The sequence below is a fragment of the Tachypleus tridentatus genome, chromosome 6 (assembly GCF_004210375.1).
Source record: "Tachypleus tridentatus isolate NWPU-2018 chromosome 6, ASM421037v1, whole genome shotgun sequence".
Taxonomy (NCBI): Eukaryota; Metazoa; Arthropoda; class Merostomata; order Xiphosura; family Limulidae; genus Tachypleus; species Tachypleus tridentatus.
The window spans coordinates 127,909,759-127,925,832 of NC_134830.1; the positions used below are offsets into that span (position 1 = coordinate 127,909,759).

General features: G+C 30.0%; 1 protein-coding gene across 2 annotated transcripts in view; it reads right to left on the reverse strand.

Annotated features, from left to right (window-relative positions):
* Nucleotides 1-818: 818 nt before the first annotated feature.
* The window catches only part of LOC143253623 (N-acetyltaurine hydrolase-like), a 50,486-nt gene continuing 35,230 nt past the window's right edge, over nucleotides 819-16,074 (reverse strand). For both annotated transcript variants that reach the window (XM_076507764.1, XM_076507765.1), the window contains 4 exons: nucleotides 15,635-15,790; nucleotides 10,233-10,397; nucleotides 8,074-8,291; nucleotides 819-1,052 (listed from right to left, as the gene is read on the reverse strand). In XM_076507764.1, the coding sequence (XP_076363879.1) occupies nucleotides 909-1,052; nucleotides 8,074-8,291; nucleotides 10,233-10,397; nucleotides 15,635-15,790 (683 nt within the window). In that variant the 3' untranslated portion in view covers nucleotides 819-908. The remainder of the gene's footprint in view (nucleotides 1,053-8,073; nucleotides 8,292-10,232; nucleotides 10,398-15,634; nucleotides 15,791-16,074) is intronic.

A 16,074-nucleotide genomic window follows, 5' to 3' on the forward strand; every position in this document is an offset into this window, starting at 1 on the left:
GGGATCTGAAGCCAAGATTTTTGCATTGCAAGTCCATAAACTTACTGCTATCCCACAGGGGAACTATAGGCATAACAGTAACAGTAATAAACCAGTATAATGATAATATTTCCTTTTTAATGAAGAAAATTGTAAATGTTAAGTGTATCATACTTCAACCAAGTTATAAACATTCATACTCTCTTCATACCTGAGAAAATAAACACATTTAATACCCAAGAATTGTGTGATTCAGGCTTATTTTATTGAATATTATGGTGCTAGAATTGGAGTAATCCTTTTTTATTCATTCAACAGCTAAAAGAAAGTCACCCAATATTTTGTAATGGATATATACAATTTAGTGAGATGAAGGAACTACCTTTAGATTGTTTTTTAAAGGACTGGATTTTCCAGCTGAATAATTTGTTAGTGATACATTTGTTTTATATTTTTTTATACTACCTGAATAATATTTGTGTAGTTAACTTTCACCTTTAATCGTGTTTCATAAAACTTGAAAAGTAATGTTAAAAATTTAAAGATGTACAATTTTTGAAACTTAAGATGTTTATATGATATTGTAATAAAAAAGAATTTAATTAAATAGTTTAAATATTATGATCAGAAATTATTTTAACAGATTCCAAAATGCTTACCTGAATAATGTGTCTCTTAAGCAACAATATGTTAAGCATAATACATGTGTCGGAGTGCAAATATGTATATGTATAGACTTGCTTTAAACGTTATAAACGTTTAACAGAAGACAATATATATCTTTTTGCACTCCTTTTTCTTTTAAATATATATTTAAATTACTGGCAATTACAATAAACTCATGTTAAGTTTTATTTTAATACATTCTTTTCAAAAACAGAACCACAGGAAAATAAGTTAATTTCTTGAAATATCTCCCAATCATGTTACTAACATGACGTATCATAGGCCAACCATTGAGCAGGATTATGAACAAGTATTTTGTCTATGACTGTCTGTGAAATCCCTCTGTTTAACATCTTGGGAACAACATTGAGAAGGATGTGAGAGAATCCATGGCCTCCATATTTTGTCTGTAGGGATAAAAAATAAAGTTTTTATTATTTTGAGCTTATAATGAAAGATAGTAGTAATATATGCAAAACACAGTCAAATAACTTAGTTTATAAAAATTCTTTTTGCAAGCTTAATTTTTGTCTAGTGTGAAATTTAATTTGTTCAGACTAAAATGTCTTTGTATCTAATGTTTGACTAATGTTTCTGTTATTTTTCTTTTATGTATGTATTATATAGTAATTGAAACATACAAATAGTTGTTAATAAAGGTACACTTCAAAATAGGATATATATATATATTACATATATTATCATAGCTGAAAGGGTAAACCTGTATTAAAGCAGAAAGAGAAAGACACTTTAAAATGTCCTTAGATGACAAACTTAAACCTGTGTTGTCCTACAAATAAACAGTGCCTTGGAGCAGACCCTTACTCAAAACAGTATTACAATCTATTGTACAATTATCCATGCCCACACTACTTACATAATGTTGATGACAATCCTTGACCAAAATTAATAGTAAATCCCCTAACTAAAAACTTGAACCCCCACATAAATATCTTTTGTTCCATTTTTAGTTTAAAAATAATGGTATTTGGTAAAAGAAAAATATTCATACAATCCACCAAAAGGGAATGAAAACTTTAGGAAAATTCTGCTTTTGTTGTTTTAGTCACTAAACTTTGTACCATGAACAAGCTGCACCTCTGAGCTGTTTTGATAGATGTAAACTTTATATGGAGTTCTACTGGGTATTAATGGCTATGTGTGGTAACACAGTACAGTATATACAGGTCAGTTTGTTACATTATCCCACTGCTCTGTGCTGTGTTTATAAGGATATGGATGGGTAGGCAGGAATTTGCAACAGTAATAAACACCAATACTATGAATATTTAGTGAGTTTGTGAGATGAATTTCTAGTATAGATGATATAACAATAAAACTAACACGGCTGTCTTAGCTTCTTCCTGATAAACCTTTGGTAGGAAATAATATGATCAAATTTAGAATTTTCATTATTAATTGTTACAGCTGAAACTCTGACTTCATTCTGGTTACACATGTGTAGGCCTAAGGAAGATAGAAAAGACCAGTCAAGTCTAGGAAAAATGTAAGACCTAACTATCATGAGATAAGTGGGAAAATCCATAAATTAAATGGAACATAATAACTGCAAACAGAATTTTATGAACGTTTTGATCCATATGAAACAGAATAATAATAAGTGCAATACAGCTAGCTTTGTCTCTCTCTGCATCAATATAAACTACAAGCACGAATGACAATACATATCAGCAGTGTGTGTGAGCATATGTGCATGCACGTGGGCACTTTGTACATATTATGGTAGAGTAGTATGTGCGAGAGTTCCAATGCAAATATAACCTTACTACAGGTTGTATATTTTTATTGTATATGGCAGGCAGACCAAGCTGGTTAGAATGAAGACCCTGAATGTGATTGGCAAAGATCCCTGCTCTGTTTGAAAATTTTATAGCTCATTGAGTTTTTTTTGCCTTAAGGTTCTAAGTAACATTAGCATGGTTTGGGCTTATTTTTTTTTCCCAATGTAACAAAACTTCTTGGGAAATAAGGCATCAAAATTAGTTAAATAAATATGCAATGTTACAAACTAAACATTAATTGTACTTTTTTGAAATAAGTAAAACATAAAAACATCACAAATGTTATAAATGGGTCTTTTTTTAAGGGGTCTTTGAGCATCAATATTGTAATAATTAAATCATCTTTAAGTTTGTTTTAACCACCAATACAGTCTTCCAGGCAACTTCCCATTTCCTTACAATCAAGCACTATGTTATATGAGTAGCGAATGCACAATATAACACAAATATAGTACCTCATGTCACCACTTCCAGGTTTGGAAATCAAAAGCTGCAACACTATTTCAGTCTTTACACATACAACTGCCTGATTATAATAGCTGCTTTACCAGTTCCCAGCCACACCAATTAGGAAATTATCATTATTGGTTCCATGGACTGTTATACCAGAATCTCACCTCTTCCAGCTATTCTTCATCCCAAACAGCCAGTTAAGTATTTAGTTTTTCTATTATTTTTTGGGGTCATAATGGGATAAAAGTGTTTTCATCTTTATTTAACACAACTACTTTCTCTTCTGACTCTTGATCAAGCCAGATCACTAAAGATTTATCAGTTACACGTGGAAACAGCTGGCTGACAAGCAAGACATGCTTGTACACACCCTTCAAGAGCTATCTTGTAAGTCAATGATCCAAACTGTCAGATTACAAGATACAGTCTAGTAAAGCTGGAGCCTAGAGCTTTCTGTGATACTAGTACATACCAAAGTCACACCTACTTTTGTTCATTCATTCTTTCATTGCCTGATCATAGCACATTTTCTTTTCCTAGCCATTAACGTACACACTCATGCCTCAACTAATGTATATCTCAACCACTCTTTATATTATATGAACACTATGGTATGTCCACTTAAGTGGAGACCCATGCATTACATCTACAGGAAGCAAAACTCAACCTAGCAATAGCACATATGGTAAATAGCTGATATCTTAGCTCAGTTGTATGATATGCTATTATCACATAGGGTAAGTTTTAATCTCAGTCAATTTGCTCCAGATTTACAGATTTAGCAAGCATGCACTAGACATTATATAGCACCCTTTCCACTAACCCATCATACTGGGATTACAAGGTAAAGTTTGCATATTCACTATATCCTACACTACACATGGCTGTTCAAGACTGCTCTGTGATCTTAGTGTGTCTCTTTATGTGCTTTGAGATGGGTTATCCAATGTTTTACCAGTGCATCAACCATGGTCTGAGCAGATGTAATGATCAGTGATAAACCTTGGTTCATTTTGTAGAGTTGCTTATAAGAATGTCTGGGGTACGTTTTCAATCTCTGTGAGTGGATCAGCAATATCCAGGACTATTCTCTAGAAAAAAGAACCAAGAATTATTTCTTAGAGTTTAAACCCTGATTAATTTGTCTTTTAATCTAGGTGGCATAAGTCAGAGAATGTTCAAAACAGCACTGAATATCTTTAATGTGGCCAGCAGAATCATTGTTGGCCATTTGCAAAAGCGCATGTAACATCTTGGTTCCATTCAATTTTCAAGTTATGAAAAGTATTGAAAATCTCATGCTTCAGAGCTCTTGGGACCACAGTCGCTGAAACTAAGCTAATAACTGCTACTTGGTGGTTGGTAGCAATAGTGCTGCATACCTTACTGCACATATAACTGGTTGTATAAGTTTGTTTTGAATTTTATGCAAAGCTACATGATGGCTCTCTGTATTAGCCATCTATAATTTAGCAATGAAAGACTGGAGGGAAGGCAGCTATCATCACCATGCACTGACAATTCTTGGGATACTCTTTACCATCAAATAGTGGGATTTACCATGCATTATAATATCCCCATAGATGAAAGAGTGAGCATGTTTGGTTGGATGGGGATTTTAACCCACAACCCTCAGACAATTCAGGTTGAGTGTCCTGCATGACCAAGTGATTAGGGCACTCGACCTGAATTGTCCGAGAGTTGTGGGTTAAAATCCCCATCCAACTAAACATGCTCACTCTTTACCATCAAATAGTGGGATTTACCACACATTATAATATCCCCATAGATAAAAGAGTGAGCATGTTTGGTTGGATGGGGATTTTAACCTTCGTGGCATATGTTTAATTGAACATTCATAAAAATGTATCTCAGACAGCTTGTATGAATATTAACACTATTACTAATAAAGCAGAGAACAATATTCTGAGATACATTTTTACTTCAAGTGGGTTTCTCATCATAAAGAATTGCAAACATGCATAACTTGTATCTAGTAATGTTGTGTCAATATTGTTTGACCCATTTGACCATTCAGTATAATTAATACACTGGCATATTCCAACAATGAATCATTGAGATGCTGCTGTTATATTGAGTCTAGATTGTTTTCCCAATCTTCAGTTAGTTATCTCAGGTATGTTGGTATGTAAATGTCTACTTTCAGATACACAACAGTTTTTTTTGTAATCCTGGTATTAGCACAAGCAATTGTTACTTCTAAATTGTCTGTCATGCCTCTTCTGTGACTTCCTCTTCCATATATATATATATTCATGCAGTCCATTGTACCTTAGGTTCATCTGACTGAAACTGGATAACTCATTGTAGATATGTTCACCTGTTGGCCAGGTGACACAAATAAGCTCTGCATACATCCATGCCAGAATTCAGGCCACAGACATCTTTCTTCATTTTTTGAATGAACCCTCTAAACATAGTTTGAGTGTTGTCTCTCCATTTTACACAAAAAAGCCTGTGATGATATCCTCAAATGGTGGTTTCAACTGGAGATTATTATATACTGTTAGATATACGAGTGTTCTGACAACTCCTTTATTTATCAGATACTCTCTCTCATCTTTGTACTTCAAATGATATGTACCCAGACTCACTCAGCTCTCAAAAACCTTGTCTGACCATAACATGTTTTGTGTAAGCAGTTTCTTACTCTTCTCTAAGTCAGTAGTCAGATAAGATTTGGATTCCTCTAAAAGTTGTGGATTAAATAATGAAGATTCAGATAGATCTGAAATGTTTTTTTGTTTTTTTCACACACCTTTGATTTCAAACCACTAGTCTGAGTGCAAAGGGATTTCAAGTTATGATTAAAAACTTTTTCATTCCAAATATCTCAAATATTATTTGCATAATCTCTAAAACCTCCTAAATACATTTCAAATGTTTATTTTCAGTAACTTTATACTTTATGCTATTTTTTATACTCTATGAAAGGTCTTTTACTTAACCAATCTCATAAATATTATAAAAAAAGGAAATAACTATAAATTAAGCTTTTTTATGCTAGAATGACTACATATTATAACAAAAAAATACAAATGTTTAGTCTAAATAGCTTAAGTCTCATAATGCTATATATATATATATATTTTATTATACTGTCCTTCCATTCATGCCTACCTAACATTACATGACTTGCATTCATGCAGTGCATGTGCATTCAGGTCATATATCCAGTAATATACAACTGACTTTTAGTCTTCCCTGTCTTGGCTATATTTTAGTGGACTGGTAATTTGTAATATACAATGACATTTCAAGTGTTATATATGCATGTGTGTATAGATTATTACTATTTAAAAATTACTGAACTTATTTTTCATAAAATATATAATAATAAATAAAGAAGTAAAGCAAAGTATTATCTCTTCTCACTATGACCTTTGTACTCAGTTGTTACTGGAAAAAGGTTGCTAAGCCATTTAAAATTTTGCATGTGGAGAACAAACAAAATTTTATTTGAGATTTAAATAGCAAGTTGAACAATCAAAAAACCATAATTAACTACACTTATACCCTAGAATTCCACTATAATCTATTAAGCTTAGTAATTAAGAGTTATTTAGATTTAAAAAAAATATCAAACTTTAAGCAAACTAAAGACACAACCCACCTAATTGAAAACTTGAATAAAAAAACATGGTAGCTTTTCAAAAATTAAAATGGCTGAGAAAACCACTCTGGGGACTTTCTAAACTGTTGATTGATTATTCATATGTCATATATCGTAGTAAAAGTATACAAGAGATTGTTTCAAACAAAGAGTTAAACAGTGCCACCATGTTTTATCCAGTACATAAGCCATATATCACCAAAATAAAAAGATATGAGGTTCTTATTTTATATTCTCTTTGGTAAATATTAGTAACTTGAGTTCCTAATCTTTATGAAATTATAAATTTAGTATTGTGACATCACAAACATCTAATTCCAAATAGTAATTTGTAACTCACTAAAATCTATATTTGTGTTATTTTAAATATTTATTTTTAAAGTAAGAAATGAATTTGTTTATAATATTATAGTTTGAATTATAATCTACAATTTAATTCCAAATTTAATGACATAAATTCATAAAATAGTTCAATAAAATTTTGAATGCAAGTCAACAAGTGCAATGACGTGGCCTGTAAACCCTGACCCATTGCAAAAAGGTTAACATCAAACAAGGGAAGCCAAAATTAAGTTTACTGGACTGATGAGTGACTTCCCTATCACCTGGCTATTTTTGTTTGCCTTATACATATTAGCTCGATAGATAGTTAAATTGCATTTGTATTTTAGTTCTATATTTTAATTAATTATATATTATTTGTTTTTTACAATTCACACAAATGTTTAAGAATTATCTAAATATTTCTACTCATTGCTTCACTGGTCAAGGGTTATAAAAACAGTTGAGTTTTGACACAGGCTAAATCAGACTCTTTGTCAATGACAAAGTTACATTGTCCATGAACAGTGATAGATGAAGAATCAGAAAGGAAAATAACACCAAAATATGACCCCAATAAAATGTATTTAATGATGAGATAAAAAATAAGTACATACTTTTATTTTTAATTTTAATTATTACACTGCACTATTAGTGATGATAATGACTAGTATTTATATTGTGTAACTATATATAATGGAAAATAAAATATAAACATTTAACTCAAACAACATTTTGTTATTCATTTAGCATATCCTAGATATTATACAAGTGAAATGTAAAAATTGTAAGATAACAAATAATATTGTCATATAGAACATGAAAATCACCTTGCAGATGAATATTCAGAGTTATACTGCAAACAGCTACATTAAATAATGAATTTTTACAAATAATATAAAATTACTTTGTACGTTGGATAGTCAACATTCTGAAACATTTCATGAGCAAATCTTTAATAAAAGTTCTTCATATTTAATTTAAAAACCTAATATTATGTTTACTAATAATCTGCAAGATATTGTAAATATTTGCATACATTATCCAAAAATTATAGTACAACTACTCTCATGGATACCTTCATGGTTGCAAAGTGATGAATTCCACCATGCCTGTATTCATAGGGTTAACAAGTAATAAAGTAGTTAAATACACTGATTGAAAGATGTAAATAAAAATCACAAAAATACTAACTATTTAAAAACATGAAAAACTTACTAGTCGATGTTTGGTGTGGATATCATGTGCAATAACAACCTTGTCCTCAAATCCTTCTTCCACAAGACCGAGTATGAGTGAAATCCGCTGGGCATCACTTGGCATATCTACTTTAGAACTCATCTGATAGTGAGACACCTCGATTCCAAACAAATCAAACTCGCAGTAACTACCCATGGAAGCAAATTCGAGCAGTGTAGATCTATCAAATATTGTACCTGTTCAAACAATTATCAACTACATTATAAGGCTGTTCAAAAAAGGTCTAATTATGTGAGCATTTAGATTATTCTTGGAAATTATGTTTATAAATTTATTGTCCACCAAGCTTCGAGAACATACAAAGAAATTATATGTTACTGTTACAAGTGTCAGTAATCAATCTTCTTTATTCATTGTAAAATAACTAATTTATAAATCTTTACAAAACATTTTATATTAAGATCCTTGTCAGTAAGAAACCCACCTTGAGTTACTATGTTTACTTTTTTAAAAAAAGAGTATTAAAAATAAATGGGAAGAGTGTGCAATAGGTGCAGAATGGTTTAAAAAAATGAGAACAGCTTTCAGAAATTAAATCATTTGGGGTTGAGAAGAAATAAGCAAAAATGATCAGATACTTCTCAACTTTCCAGGAATTAAAGAAGAGATTCAGAATGCTTTCATTTTAGCAAATATTAGTTATTTTCTTCACCATGTTCTTCACATGGTGCTGGCCTTCTCATAACTTCAGTTATACTTGTGCTGTGAAGAAATGTAAATTTGATTTCATACCAGATGAATGTTTTACATACAGCAGCGTTATTTGGCTTTTATGCTATTTTTCCACATTAAAAATGATTCTGAAATTTATTTTTTTCTAGTGAAAAAAATTGCAATTTTGAATGGGTTTCTAATTGACTGGGAACTTAAACCTAGTAGAAAAACAAAACCCATTTTCCTAGTGTGTTCTTTTTTACAAAAATATAAAAACATTAATGAAATAGAAATATTTTGATATGAATTTCGTATCTGATAGTACTATAATATGGTGAGGTATTGTACTTTTTCTACTACCTTATTTAAGAGAAGTTTAACATTTGGCAAAATACCAAATGCAATTATACAATGATTAATCTCCTCTAAAGATTCCTGTACTTAAACGTTTCCAACAATAGTCTCACTGACATGAAGTGATTAAAGATATCTCTCTTCCTCAATATTCAACTTCATACATTCCCAATAAATATGTCTAAAGTTAAAGTCTACCATACACTAATAATTGTATCAGCATTCTTAACAGTCCTAGCTGTTAGATATACACAGATGTTTCATCTGAAGTTTATTGCAAACATTTTTATTTGGTTTATATACCATTTGATTTATATAGTTTATATAGCATAGGTGTTATGTTTAATTATTCTTAGAAACAATATTTTATGGTAACCATTAAGAATCACATGTTGTGCAGTTCAATTGTTACAAATTAGCTGTTGTTTACAATAGTGAGATTGCTGTGTTATGTTGCTAAAAATTTCCAAGTTTCTTGGTTTAACTGCATCAGAATATCAAGTATTGCATGAAATGTTTTAGACTTCTGTCAGGGTAAGAATACTTGTCAAAATTCATTGTTTAATTCTAGTAGTGAAATGCATGATTGCAAGTTGAGGGATAAATAGTATATCGTGTCAATTTTAAAGTAAGACTATTACAAGTTGTACAATAATATAGCAGTGAAAAATAATTGTTTTCTAATCTAAACAAACCAGTGTGTGGGCTTTGAAGAAAAAGAGAGACATTTATCTAAAGCTCTGGATATAACTGTAGTAGAAAACTGTGCTGTTTGTCTATAGTTGAAAATTATTGCTAACATGTCACAGACACCTACTGTAAAGAATCTTGCCTTACAGATCATTAAAGCACCCTTGATTATATTATAAAACTTCTTAGTAACATCCTTTGTCTGAACAAATAAGTTAAACCAATGGATAAGAATACAGTATGGAATGTACATAAAAATATACAAATGCTATCTTACTTTCTTGGAAAAACACTTAAACTCTTAGATTGAACTGTACCACTTATAAGACTGAAATCACTTAAAATCAAAGGATGCATAAAACAAGTGAACAAAATATAACAGATTACTAATATGCCAACAATTATCATATTAAACATACGATCCAAGTGACTCATGACTGTTTTATCGACTCTTCCACCAGCTTCTGTGAAAATTTGTAGAATTTCCTGAGGTGCATTTTCATCTCTACCAGGATGAATGATTACAGGACATTTTAATTCTGATTGAACAAGTCCTGCAGCTTGGAGAACTTTCTTCTCAAAATCTAAAAGGAAAGATTACAAAGAATCTAAGAATTCAACAATAAAATATTTTAATGCTCAAAAAAAAGAACATAGTGTGTAACATCCATTTATTAAAGTTTCATTGAACTATATAAACATTTGTTTGCAAATGACGATTTCAATGCCTACAAAAATTTTAAAATGTGCCTAAAAACTCCCTTTTTGGAGTCCAGAGTGATTATTTTGAGGAATTTAAGTTTATGAATATTAAAGATTGTGAAAGCTCTTTTGTGTATGATAGGATGGAAATAATAAAATGTATCTGTTCTCAAAGTTTAGAGACAATAATTAACCTTCTAACTTCATTTTGCAATGGAATCCACATATTGTATCATACTGAGTAATTTTGTGTTTTTGCTTGTTACAATACTCAGTGTGAAAAAGTGGAAAAAGAAAGAGTGAAACTGATCATGTTAAGAATTAAAGGAATCCCAGCAACAATTAATAGGATTAGGTAAGAAACTGAAAGTATATTCAAAGAGAAACAGTTATCTAAAGCTCTGGATACAACTGTGGTAATGAACAGTGTAACAGAATGTGCTGCTGTTTATCTATAGTTGAAGACCCTGTAACCAACAAAATCAGAGATCCACAAGAATATATAATTTAGAAGATATACTTGAAAAAACTTGGTAACTGCATCAGAAGTATCTTTCACAAGTCTACAAAAACTCAGGTGTGTCTGCTAGTTCAAAAAAGATTTCACTAAAGGTATGAAGTATTATTATCCAAGATACATTGTTAACAGAATGCAGTATTCATGTTTATTGAAGTTCAGCAGAAATATTTCAAAAAGTATTTTAAAAACATTTATTCTTTAACTGTCCAGAATCTAAGCTTTGATGCAAAGCCAAGAAAACACAATTCAACAAATAAACAAAATATTTATTCACTGTGAGTAATGTGTTTTCAAATATATTCCACTTACTATAGTACTCCATAGCTGAACACTAAATCTCTCCAGTTAACAAAGGAGACCTAAACATTAGCAGTATGGAATGATACTTCACTGTTTTGTTCCAAGTCATTATGTTGTTTCTTGATGTTTATTTATTCAAAACAAAATGATCTATTAATAAATAGTTGCCAACATTTCTTATGAAATGAATAATTACATTTTTTTATGAATTGCACTGAACAGTGACTAAATACATGGTCATATTTCAGTTCCAAAATAATATGAAGTTGTATAACAGTCATTCTTATATAACGTAATTGTAAATTTGTTAAATATTCCATCACAAAACACTGACCGAGATCTGATCTATGTGAAATATGGAACTGGCTATAGTTATTCCAAATCTGAATATGTTTCTTTAACTACATTTCTGCTAAGTCTCAACTATATTAAGAGAAGATTAAAGTGACAAATATTGTGTGCATATACCATAAGTACTGTCTGAGCATATAAAGTTTCTATGAAACACAAAAAAAAACTCAAAAATAGTTTTACATGTCAGTGGGTAATGTGTGTATGATAGCAATCATAAAATATAAATACAAGTTTTGAACATTCTAAAGCATACATTTACATATATTACAGCAGGTTAAATCACTTTGTAGTACTTGCTGTAAATTGAAAATGAGAACATTATTTATCCACATTTCACAGATTACCAACCAAAAGCCAACCTTGTGTAAATTAAATTACCTAATGTGTACATGTAGTTGGAATGTAAACTTTATAATGTAAAATCTGTTAATATGTGCAAAGTAGATATATAAGTAACAATTTATATATGTATATTTCAATATTTAATTTGATTTTGAAATATTCTGTGCTTTTAAAACAAAATTCAAAACAGTGAATGATTATATAAATGTAATATGTATTTCAATGTTTTACAAAGATTCAACTATTCATAACATGTTCTCATCTGGTCATTACGACATGTTTCTTGGGCTCAGCAATGATGTATACTATAAAACTATTTTATTGATTATAACTAAGAGATAAGTTAGTTTTTCTAACTTTTACATCCTTGTTAACCTCAACTTTTCTATTTTGAGTTAGTACTAATTTTTGCTTTAATTTTTTTTATTATCTTCTGGTTCATTAATTATTGCAAAGTATTATTTTAGTTATCTATAAATTACTGAAACCACTGTGACTGTAACATCACGATAAGCTGAATAACTGCACAAGCTGATAGCTCATTAGTTTAACTAATGTGAATAGTGAAATAATATTGCTTAAGTATTTGATTATTTATAACTATTGCTTGCCAGGATTTCCAAAACCTCCATAAAGCACTGGGTCTTCGATTTTTCATTACTACATTTTTTAATCCATTGATTTTATAGATACATGAAAAAAGCTTATACTGTTATATGCACTGATACAATAGAATAGAGTTTACACTGTGTAATGCTGTATGCAGCTTTCTCTAACAATGAAAAATAATTAATGCCAAGAAATATTTAAAGATGAAAAATAGAAAAAAAAAAAAAACTGTATAAATGAAAATCTTACAGTTCTATTAAAAACATCTTTTTGAAATGCCTAAATTTTCAAAAATAATACTTCCAAAATTATATATGACAAATTGTAAAAACTTGTGTCGTGAAATATTATGACCTATGATTTCAGAATGTAAATACATGGATTTTATTTATCAATTTCTCTGTCATTACCATGGGATTTTTAGACCTTGACCTCTACATTAAAGACAGTCTAATCACTGCTAAAACTCCTTGACCATTAATATTTCACAAAGTTCTTTAGTTATACAATTTTTCTAACTTTTCACACTTAACTCAGCTGTTGTGTAATATATATATTTCTAAACATTGTTTTATCTGTCCATGTACTACTTTTCTTAATAACTAAGTAAAATAATAATGCCATTATAATTTCAGTAATAATCATCTTTGTAACATGATTTTCAAATTCTGCTGAAGATGGAACAATTTATTTTGGAATGTTTGAACTCTGCAAATAAAAGCATTTTATGTTTTACCAACTGTCTTCAACTTTTTTATTAAGCTTTGGTTTCCCCCATCATGATTCCACTGCTAGTGCTAAGATTATATTTTTCAAGCCTACAACTATGGATTATTAAAAAAGTAAACATCAAAAAGCTGAAAATAGTGTCTACATTCTTTTTTCTTGTTACGAATCCCCATTCTGATTTCATGTCTATAGTACTTGTAAATTTTTTAGAGGATCCCTATCACCCCTTTTTAAATTATTAATTTTTATTAATCTTGTTTCTTAAGATTTTATGTCTATTTGTCAAGAAAAATTTCAAGCTGTGTATGTATGTAACTGAATGTTACATGTTTTTCAACAGTTTACTGCTGGACTGGCTTTCTTCCCTACCCATCCATCTCACTAAACTTATTCAAAACAAATAAGATGTAGAACAAAGAATAAACACATGCACTGGTATGCAACTACAACAAACAAAATATGAAGTTGTTCTCAAAGGACCATACTGAAGGCAAAAACTACCATCACAAATTTAATGACTGGCTTCCATCAATGTCATAGTGTAAGATAACAAGAGGCAAGAAACAACAAAGCAATCTCATCCAAACTGAATGCTTCTTCCAAGATAAAATAACAGATTGATGAAATGTAAACACATATAGTAACATGCTTATTTATTAGGTATACACAACATATATATATTCTTCAACAGTTTGTTGAAGATGGAACAATTTATTTTGGAATGTTTGAACTCTGCAAGTAAAAGCAGAGTTTGTTAGAGTAAGGGGATACAAATAATGCATGCAAAATATACATCAGTGATGCACTTAACATAAGTTGCCAAATATCGACAATATTTACAACTGTTACATTACACCCTCTATATAAAAATAGTAACAAGTATATGAAATAATGCTATTTACGGTAGTAATAAATACCGAATATGCTATCTTGATTTCAGCTTAGTATAAAAAACAGTAGAAAGAATCATGACCATTGTTTGAGAAGTAAAATCTACTATGATAATTGTTAAATGTTAAAAACGCATTGAAATATAGTCACAGATATCTGCATAGAGACAACAAACTACACCTCATATATTTTCATTGTTACACGAGTGAAGGACTTGGAAAAATTTTGCATCGTGACAAAATTAAAGAGATGGAATAAAGTTTGAAACCACTCTGAGTTTTCCCACAATATTCCTGTGCAATCTCATATTATAAAAGATATCATTTTCAGTAATTTAATAGTGGAGTTATAAAAGGAATTTTTAGCTTCAGCAAACTGCCACCTGTAGATCTCCACTCTTGTTTGCTTATTTTTTTTGCAATCCCTATTTGCAAATTTTAAATCCTCAATTTTTAATTATCTTGTATGTTGTTTTCTTAATTCAAAGCAATGGGCAGGTATATGCTTAGAGAAAAAAACAACACCCACTATGCATCTGTAATTTTACTATTAGAGAAGATCCTTTTTAAATGAAAGAAATATATCTAAAACATCACTTCAAATAATGCCTTGTGCTTGAAATATCGTGTAAAGATGCATTTAACAGGAATCAAGTTCAAAAGCAACTGCTCAAAACAACATTGTATCTATTATGTACTTATAACCATGTAAATCAACTTTCAATTTTTATCTAAGTCATGGACACGTACAGCATTTTATACAGTACATCTTTCTGGATTTTGGTGCAATATACCCAACTAATTTTGTTGTAGGGCTTGTGAAAAAATAATATCAATAACATTAATATGAACAAATGGGCAAGTTTTGATTTAATCTTCAAATCATGAAATCTTATATCTTACTTTACATTAACTTTTAAATGGTCTTAACTACTGGAAGGAAAAGTTTTGAGTTGTTTCTCAAGAATAAGTTTGTTTTCTAGAATGCACCCAAGTGACACAGCAGAAGGTCTGGAGACCTGTACCACTAAAAGCTATGTTTCATATTTGTGGTGGGTAGAGCACAGATAACCCTTTTTGTAGATTTGTGTTTAATAACAAACAATAGAATTTTTAAGGTAATCTTTGCCTGATTGTTCCATTAGAACTTTGAGCAATTTCCTGTTTGTGATTAAGGATTCATAAGCAATTACAAACTTTCATGTCCACTTTTACTTTGAAAAATGCTGCAGTTTTCTCCACTTTTCATATAAAATAACAGTAAACTTCTAATATTTGTTACTTCTTTGACTAAAGCTGCAAAATAAACTTAATTATAAATTATTCATAAGATAGCTTTCACTTAGTGCTTTTATTTCATAAAAGTACAACTAACCATGAAGTGGCCATGAACAACCAAGTTCCCCAATGACTCCACATTTAATGGTTGTGCCGCTAGCACCTTCTAACAGTTCTCTTTTCATTACATCAGCAAAGTATTCAATTGAGTTATCAAGTATTGATGTAGACTGTGCTCCAGCAACATAATAACCTGCAATATTAATGAAAAATAGTGCACTTATATTTAAAAAATGTAAATTACAAACACACAATAGAATATTTTAAAAACTTGTTTATACTGTCCATTGTTATTTGTATAGAATGTTACATCACCAAACATTCATGAACAATGATCATTAAAATTTACAAGGAAAAAATATATTTTTAAATTATGTCAGAATAATAATTATAAAATTATTTATTTGCCAACTTCACATTGCATGTTATTTACAATTGTTACAGAAAGACAAATTTTTCTTCAAATTTCATTACTTG